Consider the following 18,876-nt stretch of genomic DNA (forward strand, 5'->3'; position numbering starts at 1 on the left):
ACATTTTTCTTTTCCTTTGACTGAACATATTCAAATATGAAATATAGAACTTTTAAATGGAATCACATTTACACTGGGGAGCTGCTTGTCACGTTCCTGGGTCTGTTGACCCATCGTTTTGAGTTTTAGTTTATTTTGATGTTTATGGTTTATTTCTAACTTCATTAGGTTATCTAAGCTCATTTGTTTATTTAGATTCCCCTTGTGTCTTCTACTCCTGTGTTTTAGTCTCCTTTTGCACTTTATGTTTCCTGCTGCGTGTCTTATGTTGTCAAGGTTATATTGTCTTGTCTGCGTCTCATGTTTCCTGTTTTATTTTGAAGGTCTGTCCTATGTCAGTGTAGTCAGCTTTGCTTCCTTTGTCTCGTTATGTCAGACCAGTGTCAGCTGTTTCCCCATGTGTTTCCACTTCCCCTAATCACCCTTGTGTGTATTTAGTCTGTGTGTTTCTGTTCATTCTTTGTCAGGTTGTCTGTTGTTCATGCCATGTTCTTTACACCATGTATCTAGTTTTCATGTCCAGTTTTTTCATGTTGTTTATTTAGTTCTTCCAGTTTAGGTTGATGTTAGTTTACTTCAGTTTGCCTTGCTCTTTCTTTGTACCTTTTTTACCAGCCTTATTAAACGGCTCGCTTTTTGTTAACATTCAACTTCTGTTCCCTGTTCCTTGGAGTCTGCGTTTTGGGTCCTTTTTTCAATTCATACAGTCTGCTACCGCCAGACTGTGACACTGCTGCTTTTATTTAAATGAATATATGAAAATATCTGAATGTTTTACATGACAAAATGATCTGAATCAAAGTAAATGCAGAAGCTTAATAAATGTGTTTTTGTTCTTTTCAGAGATAAAATGCAGGAGGAAACATTTTAATAATGCAGATATTACTGGAAAAATTCAGGCTGAATACAGGTACAATGATCGTGTCCAGTATAACTGCAAGAGAGGTTATGAAGGAAGTTTCACTCTAACCTGTAGAGAAGATGGCTGGCATGGGTCTAATGAATGCCCAGGTAAGAAAATGCCATAAACTTAAAAGGATACATTTTTTCATTCATTTGTGGGCTATTGTTTTTCATGACAAACATAAATATTGTAAAGAACTCATCAAAAAAGACAAATGTATAAACTGTATATAAAAGGTGAACATTGCTTTCAGGACTTAAAAGTGAATCCGATATGAAAGTTCAGTCAACATGAATTCTCTCAAATCGGGGAACTCGCAAAAAAGCATCTGGTTCTACAGAAGCCTATTGAAAAATATCTTTAGATCCTTTGATGAGCTCAAAACATTCTTCTTTTGTGAAGCTCATATATATCAAAGAGTAACAAGTATTTTCCTTGACAATGATGTCATCGCCTTGTCCATCTTCTTCTGGGATTTCTTGTCCCGAAAATAAAGCAAGGGTTATACGTTCCACACAAATCTGCTTGGGGTTCCCTCAGATCCCAGGGCCATAAATTTTGTCATCAGATAGTTTGAGCGAGGTTTTGGGCTGAGGTCTGCATGCCTACCTTTTTTTTTTCTTTTTGATGGAGCTAACGTATCCAAAAAGAATTTCTATGGTATTGCACCAGGTGGCAGATGTCGAGCAGACATCAAAGAAGTATAACAGGAATAACAACTAGGCCTTTGGGTCTCCGGTTGTCCATGTCTGCATCAGAGTATAACCCAGGCTTAACACACACATATGTGTCTACAAACCTAAATATGGAAAGTTGGAACACTGCATAAAATGTCAATACAAAGACGAGTCAGTGATTAAAAAATCTCATATTTTAGTCACAATAGAACACAGAACACATGAAATCAATTTACCCAGTGTATTGAATTATTGGACTTTGAAGTTTTGTTTATTTAAAGTATCTGTTTGAATCCTGGTTTGTTTAGTGTTCACATTTGCTTCTATTCCTAATTCCCAGTTCTATTAGTTTAATTCCTCCTTTAGTCTTCCATGCTTTGTGTCATCTTCCTTGTATTTAGTTTATTCATGTGTCTTCTGTGGTATCTCACTTCCTGTTTTATTTTGAGAGTTTGTGTTCCTTGTATTTTCCTTTTCATTTTGCTTCATTCATCTTTTTTCCTATGATTTAAACCAATCTGAAATGCATCTCCAAAGTGGTACCTGCTGGCCAGTTTGGTTATTGCTATATCTTGTCATTCTCTCCTTGCTGATATGAGTGAATGGAGCTCACACACCAGTCTCTGTCTTTCTAACTTTCACTCATCTACATGACAGTAACCATTCGATTAAGATATTTGTATCTTATTCGACTTACTACCTTGCGGCTGCAGCTCAGTGCAGCAGTTTCAGCAATGGAGGTGCTGAACATGGTCGATTCGGACTTAATGTCCCCAGTCTCCCTTGGAATACTGTTGAAGCTCTGCCGGAGGTATGCGTTGAAGATCTTGCAGACTGGGGCCTCTGCTTTATCCCCACACCTGCTTTAGATTTAGGACTGTAAAAAATCTTCTTCCACTTGGCTATTAGTTTGGAGAAATATTTGCCTGTTTTATTAAAATACAAGCACCACTATGGACTACATACTATATACATAGCAGGAAGTCCAAAAATATCAGTTGCAAACAAAAACAAAAAAAATTTAAAAAATCATGAAATTGTTCTGAAATTGTAATTAATAAGAAAACATTACAGCTGCTTTGCTGGTTTTGCCAGTAAAATGATCACTTTCACTTTATCTTCCTTTCACAGGTTAATCAGCAGTTGCCTTTTATGTACCTTTTTATGACCAATTGTTGCAGTTGTAGGGCGATCGTGGCTCAAGAGTTGGCAGTTCGCCTTGTAATTGGGAGGTTGCCGGTTCGAGCCCCGACTCGGACAGTCTCGTTTGTTGTGTCCCTGGGCAAGACACTTCACCTACCTACTGCCTACTGGTGCTGGCCAGAGGGGCCGATGGCGCGATATGGCAGCCTCGCTTCTGTCAGTCTGCCCCAGGGCACCTGTGGCTGCAACTGTAGCTTGCCTCCACCAGTGTGTGAATGTGAGACTGAATGAATAGCGGAATTGTAAAGCGCTTTGAGGGTCGCTATATAAATGCAATCCATTATTATTTATACTTTGACTTTACTCTTCAGCAGCTTCAACATGTGAAGCACCGGTGATTGAAAATGGTTTTGTACTTGGAGATATCAAAGAGTACAATGAACGTGAAATCATAAACTATGAATGCAATCCTCAATATAAACGTGTTCAAGAATTACCTTCAAGGTGCACAAAGATAGGAGACAGAGCAGAGTGGATCCCCACACCTGAATGTGAAGGTAAACATAAACAGAATTACATACAGTTTATACATTAAATGCCATTGACTGGAGATGGATGTCTGAATGTCATGGTATTGCTCTGTCTTAGTACAACACATGTGCTTCATTTCCAAACATATGCAGAAATAAAATGTGAGCTGACACTGACACCACTCCCAGGAACCACATATGAACCTGCTAATAGAAATAGGTTTTCACCTGGTGAAACGATAAGAGTTACATGTGAGGAGAGATACTGGATTGGGGCAACCCGCACACTTTCAGTGGAGACTACTTGCAAAGAGGATGGAGAGTGGACTGTCAGACCAGTATGTCAAGGTATAAAACTACAAAAGCTTTAGACACATATTCTAAGCTCACTGTTCTTTGCTTTCATGTAGTTCAATCAGCCATGAGGATGATGACCAATTTTATGAAGATTATCAAGTCTTTCTTTCTTTCCAGAGCTTACATGCAGCCGTCCACATGATAGACTTTTGTCCTACTGGGAGGACTCTTGGCGTGGGGAGTCAAAGAAATTGGGCGATACTGCCAGCTACACATGTAGATCAGGATACAAGAGGAAAGATGGCGTCACTAGGGCCACATGCACCAGAGATGGATGGGAACCAAATCCACTTTGTCAAGGTATGGTGAAGTTTAGCGCGCTTTTTTTTCTAATTCTGACATGATCTTTTTAATTTCTTTAATATTAGTCCATATTTGAGAAAACAGGAGAGAATTGCAGAATATCTTTGGTCAAACAGAAGCCTCAAAGGATCATTCAATCATAGAATAAAATCATGCGAGCCAGCAATATAAACAGAGACTCTGTGTGATAGTTCATAGTGAGAGAAAATGGCAATAACATTCATTTTTTTGTTTATTTGTGTACTAACCAAGCACTAACCAAAAGAGTGTACAAATACTCATTACATATTATTTTCTGTACTGATTGCAAGAAACATTTCTACCACCACAACAACTTTCAGCTGGATGTTGAATCCACAACTAAACATTTTTCTTTTCCTTTGACTGAACATTTTCAAATATGAAATATAGAACTTTTAAATGGAATCACATTTACACTGGGGAGCTGCTGCTTTTATTTAAATGAATATATGAAAGTATCTGAATGTTTTACATGACAAAATGATCTGAATCAAAGTAAATGCAGAAGCTTAATAAATGTGTTTTTGTTCTTTTCAGAGATAAAATGCAGGAGGAAACATTTTAATAATGCAGATATTACTGGAAAAATTCAGGCTGAATACAGGTACAATGATCGTGTCCAGTATAACTGCAGGAGAGGTTATGAAGGAAGTTTCACTCTAACCTGTAGAGAAGATGGCTGGCATGGGTCTAATGAATGCCCAGGTAAGAAAATGCCATAAACTTAAAAGGATACATTTTTTCATTTATTTGTGGGCTATTGTTTTTCATGACAAACATAAATATTGTAAAGAACTCATCAAAAAAGACAAATGTATAAACTGTATATAAAAGGTGAACATTGCCTTCAGGACTTAAAAGTGAATCCAATATCAATTCATGTTCAGTCAACATAAATTCTCTCAAATCGGGGAACTCGCAAAAAAGCATCTGGTTCTACAGAAGCCTATTGAAAAATATCTTTAGATCCTTTGATGAGCTCAAAACATTCTTCTTTTGTGAAGCTCATATATATCAAAGAGTAACAAGTATTTTCCTTGACAATGATGTCATCGCCTTGTCCATCTTCTTCTGGGATTAATTGTCCCGAAAATAAAGCAAGGGTTATACTTTCCACACAAATCTGCTTGGGGTTCACTCGGATCCCAGTGCCATAAATTTTGTCATCAGATAGTTTGAGCGAGGTTTTGGGCCGAGGTCTGCATGCCTACCTTTTTTTTTTCTTTTTGATGGAGCTAACGTATCCAAAAAGAATTTCTATGGTATTGCACCAGGTGGCAGATGTCGAGCAGACATCAAAGAAGTATAACAGGAATAACAACTAGGCCTTTGGGTCTCCGGTTGTCCATGTCTGCATCAGAGTATAACCCAGGCTTAACACACACATATGTGTCTACAAACCTAAATATGGAAAGTTGGAACACTGCATAAAATGTCAATACAAAGACGAGTCAGTGATTAAAAAATCTCATATTTTAGTCACAATAGAACACAGAACACATGAAATCAATTTACCCAGTGTATTGAATTATTGGACTTTGAAGTTTTGTTTATTTAAAGTATCTGTTTGAATCCTGGTTTGTTTAGTGTTCACATTTGCTTCTATTCCTAATTCCCAGTTCTATTAGTTTAATTCCTCCTTTAGTCTTCCATGCTTTGTGTCATCTTCCTTGTATTTAGTTTATTCATGTGTCTTCTGTGGTATCTCACTTCCTGTTTTATTTTGAGAGTTTGTGTTCCTTGTATTTTCCTTTTCATTTTGCTTCATTCATCTTTTTTCCTATGATTTAAACCAATCTGAAATGCATCTCCAAAGTGGTACCTGCTGGCCAGTTTGGTTATTGCTATATCTTGTCATTCTCTCCTTGCTGATATGAGTGAATGGAGCTCACACACCAGTCTCTGTCTTTCTAACTTTCACTCATCTACATGACAGTAACCATTCGATTAAGATATTTGTATCTTATTCGACTTACTACCTTGCGGCTGCAGCTCAGTGCAGCAGTTTCAGCAATGGAGGTGCTGAACATGGACCATTCGGACTCAATGTCCCCAGTCTCCCTATTAGGAATAGAAGCCTGGCAGGGCGAAGGACACTGTCTCAGCTGAACTCTGGACACGCACACACATACATATACTGATACTGATAAGCACTCACCGACGCATCACCCTCCCTACCCCGGATCCAACGCCACCTCCAACGCTTACCTCCCCTCTGATGTGGACATCGGGTCAGCTGGAGGCGCAGTCGAACGATTGCAGCGGTCCCAGATCAGATGTACACACTGGAACTCTTTCCCATGTTGCTCGTCTGTGTTTTATTGTGCTATGGTGTGTTGATATCTGTCCATTCCTGTATTATCCTTTTGTGTTACACATTTCGATGTTTTTTCCTCGCTACCTAGCCTGACCTGTCTCCCCAATGTGATGTTGTGTAATGTATGTACGGTCGGCAAGGTCTGTCATCTCGGTGGTGGTCAAAAGACCTGCAACTGACAAATAAAGGCTGTCTCATCTCTCATCTCATCTCAAATGCTGTTGAAGCTCTGCCGGAGGTATGCGTTGAAGATCTTGCAGACTGGGGCCTTTGCTAGGCGTTCACAGCACACCTTCACTATACATTTAGGTGCGTCAGGTCTGTCCAGTATCCTCCCCCGCCACCTGATCTAACTCACCACCAGGTGGTGGTTGACAGCTCAGCCCCTCTCTTTACCCGAGTGTCCAAAACATATGGCCGCAGGTCTGGTGATACGATTACAAAATCGATCATCGTCCTGCGGCCTAGAGCAGCCCCTTTATATATTTATTTATATAATATTTCTTTAATGACACTTTGGATTGCAGTATTTAAGTGACTGGATAGTCTATATTGGTCTTTACCATACACAACAAAAATAAGAATGATGAGAGATGAGGTATTCTTTTCTGTTACACATGCTTGTGTAAGAAATAGAACCGCTAATATCAAAAATTCTATTATTGGATTTCTGGTTTGCCGTATGGACTGTCTATCAGTTGAAATAAACAGCTCTTGTCTTGTTTGCTGCACAGTAGAAAGGATGGCTCTTTCCAACTTCTTTCAGATGTGTCACTATCATCAAATATAAAATGACCTTATTTTTTTCCTAAAATGGTACAATTTTTTCAGTTTATGACATTTGCAAATAATTTCAGTATGTTTTCGTTTACCTTTTGTACTGCATCTCAACATTTTTGATATTGGGGTGGTAAATACAAAAGAGAAGTATGTTTGTTAATGCCTACTGAGTTCACTAGTTTGTTGGAGGCGTAGACCAGGGTAAGCCCATCCATTAAGACGGCAGTCGTTGAAAGTTCAGTCTCACTTGTGGCTGAGGTTTTTGCTGTTTTGGTAAGAATCTAAAGCTGCAGTCTGAAGTCTAATAGTAGTGACAGTCATGAATCAAACGGATGAACATGATCCAAATTTCATCCAAACATCTCATGTAAAGACAATCAAAAACCACACCAAATGGAGGATTGCCAAAGTCAGCAGGATTCCCTGCTAGTCACTTAATAACAGACATTACACAGTCTATTCAGTAGTATTAAGGATATTTAAATCTAGTCCAAAGATGGTAGTTGAAGAATGATATGTCAAGATAGGGAGTATAAGACGTTTAGGTAGAAAAAAAATATATTTTGGAATCTTTTTAAAACATTTTTTAACATTTAAGTTTTATCTGCAGTCATGTTTAAGAAAATTGGTGTGAAAATATTTTCTGTAATATCTTACAATAAGTGCATTGATACAGAGTTTCTTCCACTGCTTATTCTGATCACATTTTTAAATACAGAAATGGATTTCATCCATCTGTAATTTTTTGCCTGATTGTTTGTAATCATATCCACTTTAGAGGAACAAAAGTGTGGAGAGGCTCCTGTGATTCCTAATGGGGAAGCGACACTAGGGCGTACTGAACAACAAGGACAATCCCAAGAAATGATATACATTACTTGCAATGAAGGATACTCTGCTAAGATTGAGGAATTAACCTGTCGTGACGGACGATGGGATTTAAATGGCTCACTTGATGATATCTGTAGATGTGAGTCACCTCAAGCATTATTTTGATGCATGTTTTTATGAAAAGATTACAGAGTGTAAATTAACAGTGTACATGCTGTCATGTCTTACAGCTAATCATGATAACTGCAGGCCTCCGCCCAAAGTTGAAAATGCTGCTATTACAACTCCTTATCAGAAGCAATACCCATCTGGCTCTGAAGTAACTTATCAGTGCTTTGACAATTACATTACGGAAGGAAAAGCTACGATTAACTGCATAGCTGGGGAATGGAAGGAGCTCACCATTAAGTGTTTACGTACGTACATGACATAAATAAATAAAAACATTACATCATCAAAACAAAACTGTAAGAACTGGGCATTAATTTCAGTTTCATTGCAGCAATGAGAAACTGGAAATGACTAAAAAGCAGTGAGTGTTTAGAAGCTAGGTGTTGGGAGTATCCTGTACTAATTCTAGCAAAGATTATTTTTAATTTTGTTTTATTTATTACAGTTACACAGACTGAAATCTTTTACCACATGATTATGTGCATGCTGTGAAAATGTCTCAGGGACACTGGCACCCTTCCAGCTCACAAACACAGACACACACACAACATTTTATACTATTAGTAATATATTATTTAAAATTGTATTATTAAATTCCAGTGCATAAAATAATTTAGGCGAGCCTCCAGCTTGCATTGGAACGGTTTGGAGCTGACTGTGAAGCGCTGGGAATGAGAATCACCATCTTCAGATCTGACGCTATGGTCCTCAGCTGGAAAAGGGTGGAGTGCCCACTCTGGGTCAGGGATGAGTTCCTGCCCCAAGTGGAGGAGTTTAAGTATCTCGGGGTCTTGTTCACAACTGAGGGGAGAAGAGAGCAGGAGATCCACAAATGGATTGGTGATGGTGTACCGGTCCTTCGTGTTAAAGAGAGCTGAGGGTAAAAGCGAAGCTCTCAGTTTACCAGTCGATCTACGTCCCTACCCTCACCTATGGTCACAAGCTGTGGGTAGTGACCGAAAGAACAAGATCGCGAATACAAGCGGCTTCTTCTTTTACTACTATTACAGTTTGCAAGTAACATGTACTACCACATCATTGAGTTGCGTGTTGTAGCCACACAGTGTTTTGAACAGTAAGTGAGTTGTGAGTTTCTGGATTTTGAATTTAAAATCATGTGTAAATCATATTTTCAGGCTGGCCACCCCCACAGAAATCATCTAGTTCCACCAATGGCAAGGATGGATACAAATACTAAATTTGTGAAACTGTGTTCACTTTCAAATGAACTCACTATTATAGTGTCATATGAATTCAATTCCCTGAAAAATGTAAAAAAGAAAAAAACTGAGATCTGCTACTTGTGAATAAGGGAACTGTCTCTTAAGTAAATTAATAAATAGTTAAGAAAACTTTTAATATGTTTATTATTAGCAAATGCATGTTTTAGACATTTACTTAATTATTCATGTCCTTCCTTAGTAAATGATATATAGAATATATATAGAAATTGAGAAAATAATGTTAGTAAGCATTAGTCAGGAAAACAAATTCAATTCAATTCAATTCAATTTTATTTATATAGCGCCAAATCACAACAAAAGTCGCCTCAAGGCGCTTTATATGACAAATAACAAATACAGCTACATGTTTGTTTCTAAGGTTTTGAGGCATGTTTCAATTAAGGAAAAGACATAATTGAAAAGCACTTCCTCAAAAGCCAGCCTACCAACGTACCTGAAAGTATCACAGCTGCACCACATGATCATCTTTTTGTTGATCTTGGCTCTTCACTTATTTTCAGAAATTCCACCCTGTGGGACACCTCCACCTCTTGAGGACGGAGACACAAAGACCGCCATGAAAGAGCATTACAGCCATAATGAAACTATTGAATACATGTGTCAGAGTTACTACATTATGGAGGGAGAGCCTTACAAAACCTGCCTCTACGGTGAATGGACTGGACACATGAGATGCCTCAGTAAGTTACAGTTCTCACCAATCTTAACCTCCTGAGACCCGAACTCTTCCACAGCATGCATTTTTATTTCTCTTTGATATTTGGGCTGATTGGGACCCGATGAAGGTAAAAAGAAAGAATTACCAGATTTTTTTTTTACCTGATTTTCGTTTCTAAGAAAAATGAGAGCCACATATGAGGATATTCATTTACAATTTCGACAGAACAGTAGCAGTATAATGTCCTCGTAAGTGGATATCAGGCCCTTGTAGAGCAAAATTGAGTATTTTGGTCTAAATAACCCAAAATGGGATGTCCACATATGTGGATGCCAGGTCCTAGGAGGTTAATATTGAGAATAAGTTTATCATTTTAGTCTTTTACATCTTTATCATAATATTCTTATATCTTTGTCTCTTGCAGGGCCTTGCATTGTGAATGAAGATGAAATGAGACAGCATAACATCACTTTGAAATCAAGTGGCACTAAGTATTTAGTTCATGATGAAATAATAGAGTTCAGGTGTACCAGAGGATTACCTATGGGTAATGTGGCAATGCGTCAGAGATGTAATAGTGGTGTGTTAGTCCTGCCTACATGCCGAGAGTGAAAAGTTGAAATGATTTCTGAACTTCTGTTTTCAGATGTGGAATAATAAATCTCAGATTGTCTGATCTGGTCCGTTTTCTGCTTTCTTCTACTTCACACTAGAAGTAAAACTCATATGTTCATACAGACATGTTTCCCATATTTTGAAAGTACACTGACCAAAATTAAAATATATATCTAATCCACAAGCACTCTTAAGTAACGCAAGATGTCATACATTTATTAAAGTATGGGAAATATGACTAATGCCACTGATTTGTTCCTGTTAACTATGAAGGTTCCTTAAATGAACTTATATGAATATGACAAAAATCATTTTCACTGGTCTGGTTTGCTTACTACTCTTTTAATGTGGTGGAGTCCAACATATTAAGTAACTCTTCACTGGTTATTGTCACAGAATGACTTTTGCTTATGATTACCTAACAGGGTGTGGCCTTAAAAGTTCACAAGGGCCGCGTACTCATAGACCGCTAAGGCTGGAAGTGCGAGGCTTGTAGGCTTGTGAAATGGGACGGTCGTGCTGCCCAAGTTGCCTAGCAACCATGATACTATCTGCTGGAAAAGTGTCATACAGCTTTGTCTGACAGAAATGAAGGAGAAAATATTTTGTTCATTTGTTTTTACATGAGCTCTGTGTGACTTGAGAAGTCATTTTAAGGTTAGTTAGTAAATAACAATTAGCTAATGTTGTTCATGAGACTAAAGTCATCTTACTTCGGTAATGTAAATATAATATAGCCAATATTAAAGTTATTATTATATTAATTAGGATTTATTACAGCAGTGAGCTTGAACTGTGTCAAATTCTGAGCTTCAGTAAAGATTCAAGTTGCAGTTATTTATATTTCCTATCACCTTAAATCGTCACTCAAAGACAAGTATCTCTGACAGTGTATATACAGATGTATTATATATGAGACAAATATTGTTCTTTTAATATGTTGGCATTACTAAATTTGGCTCAGTGCTTACAAATGTGTGTATTAAGAAAATGTATGAGCTGTGATAACTGTTGCTGATAAAATTAAGAGTAGACAGATATGTTAAATATTCCTTTATTGGGTGAGAAAATCAGACCATGTCATAACTGCTGTAAGTCATACAGAATAGATATCAGAGCCTTAAACAGGCTGACAGGCTAAATGGGTCAAACTGGGCAGAAAGTATACAAACACATAACATCCTTATAGAATATGATGTAACACTATAGATCAACTTACCTCAGAATACATAAAGCATATAAACAATTACAGCAATATGATGCAACAAACACAGCAGTGCTACTAATCCAAAATACTCAAAGCTTCATAGAACTGAAACAAACATTTATTTTTAGCTCCATTCTGCTGCTGATACATACTTTAGGTTTCTGAATATTAAACTTGTTGCTGCCTTTCATAGTGTGTAACTTGAAGGCCCTGAGTACTTTCTCCCACACTGAAAACACTGGGATGATAAAATTATTTGAACATTACCTAATAAGACTGATTCAGGACAGACAATTAGTTATGTTAAACTTTTCTGGCAGTCCTTCACAAACAGGGAACAGTCTGTCTATTCTCAACATCTGTCAGCTGCTGCTGGCTCTTCCTCCTCCTCTTCCTCACACACTGCTGAGTTTGTCCTGGTGGATCATCAGGGGTGCAAAGCCTCACAGATGATGTGCAGCAGTGGGTCCCTCAGTCTGTCCTCACTCTGGACACTTGCAGTCGTCACACATGGAAATCAAATGTGTGATAAGCTGCAGGATTCAAACACAAGTGTAACTTATAAATACATGTTCATACTTTTATTCCACAATCAGAGAGAAAGAAACAGAGAGAGAGTGCAGGACAGACAGACAGGTGACAGTCTCAGGTGTATACACTGCTACAAAACAGCACAAGAGAAGGAGGATTTAGTGTTTGTGTTATTACGAGTGCTAAACAAGAAGAGTTCCCAGATGGTACAGTGGACACATGTGTGACTCCTGTGATTAAAGCATCTTTCTTTCAGCTTAACGAGTGAACCGTCAGCTCGTTCAAACACACGTTAAAGTCCGTTTGGCTCGACACCACCGAACAGAGGCAGCAATATAACATAGCTAACATTAACAGTGCAGTGAATCCTGCTTGTGCCGTCATATTCAGGACTGCAAACCGAGCAGCATCACTGACTTTCAGCTTGTTGTGTTTGTGGATATATGACTTTATTATCCACAAAATCATCGCGTTCTCTGAAGGATTAAGGTCAACTATTGAACGGCGTATATTTTAAAGTAAAAGCTTTAAAACCAAGTTAATGCTGAAAGTACAAACATCACTAATGTCACATAACTCTGCCGACATGTGGCCAACAGTAATGTTTTAATGTTCTTCATTTTTAAACATTCGCACATAAATAAGTGACATGATAGATGATACATGATATTCAGTACTTACTTTTGGCAGTTCACTCTTCGGCCGCTCCGCTTCTGCCGTCTGTCGTATTTTGCGGCAAAATTATCCACACCCACCGCCGCGCTATGAATTGTGGGATATATGGGACCACGAAGCGTGCACTGGACCACGCTTGATATTTAGGGAAATCGACAGTGCATATGGACAGCCGTCGTCTCGTCGCTGTGTAGTAATAGGTCTCAAAATGCGTACTTCAACCGTGCGGTCTCTTAATTGTGACACAACCTATGACTCTGTGGTGGCCTCTGCCATCTTTTACGGTGTGGTCTGCTGGGGCGGCAACATCTCTGCCGGGGACAGGAAGAGACTGAACAGGCTGATCCGCAGGGCCAGCTCTGTTCTAGGATGCCCTCTGGACCCAGTGGAGGTGGTGAGTGACAGGAGAATGGCGGCTAAGCTGTCATCCCTGTTGGACAACATCTCCCACCCCATGCAGGAGACTGTGACAGCACTGAGCAGCTCCTTCAGTGGGAGACTGCGGCACCCACGATGTGGGACGGAGAGATTTTGCAGGTCTTTCCTCCCCACTGCTGTCAGACTCCACAACAAAGACTTCAACTAATCAAACACACACACAAATCCACACATGTGCAATAAGACTGCTATATGTGCAATTCTTTTTCTGACAAAGTTGTACTTTTGTATTTTCTTACTCAGTTGTATATAGTATTTGTATTCTATTTTATTCTATTGTATATATTATTCTTTTTTATTCTATTGTATATAGTATTTTATTTTATTCCATTCCAATGTTTACTAATTTCTGCTACATAACTTTGCACTTTTGCTGTAACGAAACAAATTTCCCACCTGTGGGACTAATAAAGGTCATCTTATCTTAACACAGTTTATCATTACATACAGCGAGTGGTAACTGCTTTCTAAGCATAACAAAAGGACAAATATATGATGACAGGGCTTATCTGCAAGACTCAGATTACATGATGAATACTTCATCTGAAATGTAAAACGATGTGTAACAGTATATAAAAATAAAAATGTGACTAAATAAAATTAATGTGACTGAATAATGCCTAAACTTTTTTTCTCTATTGCTCACACTTTTGCAGCTGCCCAGGGTTGTGGGAATCCATCGCCTCTTTCAGATGGAGACACCAGAACAAGTACCAAATACCAGTACCAACATAATGTTGTCAGCGTTACTACGTCATGGAGGGTGGACCGTTCAAAACTTGTAAAAACAGTGAATGGACTGGAGAGATTAGATGCCTCCATAAGTAAAGGTTTTCATTTCATTCGGTGAAGATAAAAGTAAAAAGTCATTTTGGTTTCTGTTTTTTAATTGTGTTGAATTCCAGAGGTGTGATCGATATTTACAAAAATATACACAACTGCTTGTGAGCCTCTCAAGATGAGAAACTATTAAATTAAATATGTTACTCACAAACAGCTAATCCATTACTTTGTTGAAGCCCTTAGATAAACATCTTGACTGTTCAGTTTAAAATCCACTGTGGTGGTGTACACAGCAAACATTTAAATACAGATAAAAACATTCATTTCTGACAAAAAGTCCAGAACCCTTTACTGTTAAGATGAATTTTGGAACTTTGTCCAAAAAAAGTAAGACTGGATTTTTGAGAACTTAATGTCATAGACCAAAAACAATATGATACACTAGGCATTGAGGAGATAAAACGCTTTGGAGCATGTTGTGTTTGACATAAGAAATCAACAGGTACAAAATCATTTCTCACTGTGTGAATAGTAGGGTCTGAGGTTTACTGAAAAACATCTTTTGTGCTTGATGAGATGAGCATCAAGTAAGAAATTCTTTAAAAAAAAAAAAAATTCTGTTGACTTCAGGTAATATTAAACAATAGTCATGATGAAGTTGAATTGTAGTACAGGGCCCTGCTGTCATTTCTTTTTTATCTGGGTTTTATCAGGTTTTTAGCCCAGTAAGTGGGTCTGAAAAGTTTCAGAGAATCAAATTGTGGATATATTTAGTAAATAATAAAGTTTTCAAATCAGTTCTAATGTAAAAAGTAGCTGGTGAATGGACGCTGGAACCAGTGAATGAGCTGTCTCCTTCAAAAACCTGTTAAAATCCCAGCTTCTGATTCTAGTAATAATCTACTAAAAAAACATGTAGTTGTTACATTTGGTGAAGCTGTATATATGGAGATTTTCTAGGTAGTTTTTCAAAGTTCAAAGAGCATGACTGAAGTATTTATGATACCGTTTGTGGATCAAACCTCAGAACTGTGTTAAATATTAGAGTGGAAGGTGCGAGCAGGAATTCTGATTAATTATTAATTCTTCTATATCTAATTAGTCTAGAGATATAATAACAGTAAGCAATAACATGCAGTAGTGGGGATGGGTTAATTGGTCAATCTAAATTGCCCATAGGTGTGAATCTGTGAGTGTAAATGGTTGTCTGTGTTTCTATGTGTTAGCCCTGTGACAGACTGGCGACCTGTCCAGGGTGTACCCCGCCTTGCACCCTATGACAGCTGGGATAGGCTCCGATAACAAATCTGCTTCCCTGTGACATATTGTTGTCCCCGGCTCTCTTTCTCTCTCTTTCCCTCCTGTTCTGTTCCTGTGCTACTGCCAGTGTAACTACCGCCCCTCCCCCCTCTTCCCAGTGCAAGCACAAGGCTTGCGTGCAAAATGAAGCGAAAAAAAGAGCCCGCAACATCACTAGACCCGACGACATGAACATGCTTTTAAGCATCGCTTTATTGCGCACACTATTTACACTTTTCTCACGGTTGCTGTACACACTTGACTGCACCTCTCCCGCTGCCAGCCGCACACATCACCACCAACAACAACAACATGATAGGAACCGGTTCAGCCTTTTAACCCGGATGCCCTGCAGGTGCGTACGCCTACCCTGCACCGGCACCAGTGTTGGTCAAGTTACTTGAAAAAAGTAATCAGATACTAATTACTGATTACTTCCCCAAAAAAGTAATCCCGTTACTTTACTGATTACTTATTTTCAAAAGTAAGTAATTACTTAGTTACTTAGTTACTTTTTAAAAACACGATTTACAACCTGAATAGGTTATAAAGCAATAGATCTTTCAGCCCAATTCGACTTTTTCCAGCATTATCTGTCATACAAAATGTAATCAAATGGAAAAGTCTCTTTTTAAAACTTGTTTTATTAGTTTTAATCTTTTAACTTTATGCATCAAGCAAAAACTTAATTATACGCAACATTCTCTGAGTGGAAGAAATTTGTTTAACATTTAAACCTATTTTCTGCACATTCCAGCACATAAAATAAAATATTTTTTTGTGTTTACACTCACTCTTTCAAATAGATGCAAGTAAAACACTGCAGAAAATAAATAAAATCAAAGCCTAGCGGTTCTGTTGCTCTATTTTCACCTGTAAAGCAGGACTGGGTTAGACGGAGGTTTACCCTGGTGCAGGTGTGCCGCAGCGGTCAGTTGAAGAATCCGCGAGTTTCTCTGTGAATTTCCCATTACAGTTGTAGCGCACTCAGTGCTTGCTTGGAAGTTTAGGGGGTTTTTTCGCTGTAAAAAGAAGTTTTCTTCCCACGCACAACGGACGCTAATGTTTTTGTCACTTTTTATGGAATCAAACTCAAAGTAAGGTCAGTGCTTCCACGCTTTAAACGCTGCACGCTCATACTCTCTCCCGCACTCAATATATTATCCATTGTTGATCTGCACACAGCTGATGTCACCAACATCGCACTCGCTTACGTCACTCTCATGAGACATTCTCGCAAAAAAATCAGGGTTTTAGTAATGCAGTAAGGCAGCGTTCCTACGGGAAAGTAACGGTAATCTAATTACCGTTTTTGCAATAGTAATCCCTTACTTTACTCGTTACTTGAAAAAAGTAATCGGATTACAGTAACGCGTTACAAGTAACGCGTTACTTGCATATGATCTTCAGTTTGTAGCAGATCTACTGTCGTATCAGTAACGACAGTAACGCGTTACTGCCCATCTCTGACCAGAACTGCCGACCACACCCGGCCCCTAATTGCTGCTCGATTGCAGCTGCCTGGTCTTCCAGGTTTTTTGTTAGCAATTTATCAAACTTGGTGCTGGTGGTGTGTGTGTGTGAGAGAGAGAGTGAAAGACAGAGAGGGAGAAAGAGGGAGACAGATTTTGTGTTACAAGCTTTTGTACCACTTCATGTTATTATGGACACAGTGTGAGCACTCAAGTCGCATCAGAGCATCGGGCCGTATAGTGTGAGACTATGTACCTAAGAACCTCTGACCCTGCGATTAAGTTGTACAGTTTGAGCAGGAGCTTAATAACGCGACTGAAAAAGTCGCACAGTGTATGCCCAGCCCTAAAACACACTGTGAGAGTAGCATATACTCTGTTCATTTTGTGTTACACAATAAAGTGAAATGCATGGACATGGTGTCCATTTACCATGCTAGGGATGCTGTTAATTTTAGCATGACCACACCATGAGGTATGCATTGACGTCTGGAGATAAATTGTACCAGTAATCAACGTGATCTCTAGTCTAATCTGTCTGGTTTGTTCGTGTAACTGAACACCCACAGAAATCCTTCACCCAACCAACCAACATGTTTGTGGGTAGATCTGGATAAACCAGGTGTAAGTGCAGCCACTTGACCATCACCAATGTCATGGTAGAACCAGGCTATGGCACTTGGCCACAGGTGGTATTAGTGACTGAACTCCATTTCAGACTGCTCCAGCTGCTATGTGATACGACAGTAGATCTGCTACAAACTGAAGATCATATGCAAGTTTTGAAAATTAGTTTATGACTATTCTTAACTTAGTGTTAAAACAAAAACATTCTAACTGAAATCAAAATTCAAAAACACATGACAAACCAACTAACACACCTGAGTCACTGACTTTCTTAAATCCACTCACTCTCCAAGCTCTACTCAATCACACTGGCTCTCTTAATTACTAATCACTGTGTAACTGTAACTTGACTCGACTCCATTTGAGTACACACATAGTAAACTGCATGCTTTAGTTGTGAGGCGAAAACGCATAAACTGAAGTGATAAAATGTGGGAGGAACAGACAAGATTCTCCAGATTGTTTACTATTGCGGTCTTGTGAACACCATCAACGTGGTGACATTTATTTGTTTGCTGTTTTCACGGTCGCCTCGTGTATGAGGAGATCACCAGGTAAACTTGTGACATTTTAAAATAATTTGTGTTCAAGAGCAATAAGATTGACGGAGTGTGCTGAAGGTAACCTCACAGATGTCGCAGATGAAATATTTAGTGTTTATTTGCTGGTTTCTCTGTAGCGGCTCCTTAAATGCAAGTCTATCACAAATCTGTTTGACCATCACCAGTTAATTCGCGATGCCAGTTAATCTGGAACACCGGTTCCTCTACTGCACAGTGTGAAGAGGGAAAGACAGTACACGTAGTCAGTTTAGACCTTACAACCACACCCAGGTTTTCTTTTACCTGAAATTCAGTACTGTTGGAACTGTGGACAGTCCTGTGCTACAATTAGAGATAAGGGCTGTTTGCTGTTTGTTTGTGAGCTGTCCAACTTTCTGTTGAGCTTATAATATTCTGATTTATTAGACAGATTTTTTTAAAATTTTCTGTAGACTGTTTCCCATTTGTGTTTTTTCAGCACTACACAACTGGTATTCTTCAGTAAACCTTGCAAACCTCAGATTTGTAGGTTAAAAACAGTTAAGAAATATCATAAGTGTTAACTAGTGTCTTGACACTAGTATTCTACTGGAGATTATGTATCGGAATTTCAGGAGCAGGACCACGCCTCCAAACACGCTCCTTACGGATGTCATCTATATAGGTTCCCTCAGTTCTGCAAGCTGATCATTCTCGTTTACGTGGCCCACCCTCCCTCCCTCATTGTTCTCCATTCTTTAACTTCTTCACT

General features: G+C 38.6%; 2 protein-coding genes and 1 long non-coding RNA gene across 5 annotated transcripts in view; 2 read left to right on the forward strand and 1 right to left on the reverse strand.

The window, feature by feature from the left end:
• Positions 1–10,612, forward strand: part of LOC102080002 (complement factor H) — a 34,272-nt gene extending 23,660 nt beyond the window's left edge. For 2 of the 3 annotated variants that reach the window (XM_025899418.1, XM_025899420.1), the window contains exons 6-14: positions 844–1,011; positions 3,096–3,281; positions 3,408–3,602; positions 3,729–3,911; positions 4,473–4,640; positions 7,811–8,002; positions 8,094–8,279; positions 9,779–9,958; positions 10,361–10,612. In XM_025899418.1, coding sequence (XP_025755203.1) covers positions 844–1,011; positions 3,096–3,281; positions 3,408–3,602; positions 3,729–3,911; positions 4,473–4,640; positions 7,811–8,002; positions 8,094–8,279; positions 9,779–9,958; positions 10,361–10,548 — 1,646 coding nt within the window. In that variant the 3' untranslated portion in view covers positions 10,549–10,612. The remainder of the gene's footprint in view (positions 1–843; positions 1,012–3,095; positions 3,282–3,407; positions 3,603–3,728; positions 3,912–4,472; positions 4,641–7,810; positions 8,003–8,093; positions 8,280–9,778; positions 9,959–10,360) is intronic. The other variant, XM_025899419.1, reaches the window with a different exon arrangement.
• LOC100710693 (complement factor H) overlaps positions 1–14,254 on the forward strand; it is a 112,391-nt gene extending 98,137 nt beyond the window's left edge. Inside the window, exon 16 of the mRNA XM_025899417.1 lies at positions 14,059–14,254. Within this exon, the coding sequence (XP_025755202.1) occupies positions 14,059–14,252 (194 nt within the window). The 3' untranslated portion in view covers positions 14,253–14,254. The remainder of the gene's footprint in view (positions 1–14,058) is intronic.
• The window catches only part of LOC112842604 (uncharacterized), a 28,237-nt gene continuing 15,726 nt past the window's right edge, over positions 6,366–18,876 (reverse strand). Inside the window, exon 3 of the long non-coding RNA XR_003214444.1 lies at positions 6,366–7,274. This is a non-coding gene — a long non-coding RNA (uncharacterized LOC112842604). The remainder of the gene's footprint in view (positions 7,275–18,876) is intronic.

This window comes from Oreochromis niloticus, linkage group LG17 (assembly GCF_001858045.2).
Source record: "Oreochromis niloticus isolate F11D_XX linkage group LG17, O_niloticus_UMD_NMBU, whole genome shotgun sequence".
Taxonomy (NCBI): Eukaryota; Metazoa; Chordata; class Actinopteri; order Cichliformes; family Cichlidae; genus Oreochromis; species Oreochromis niloticus.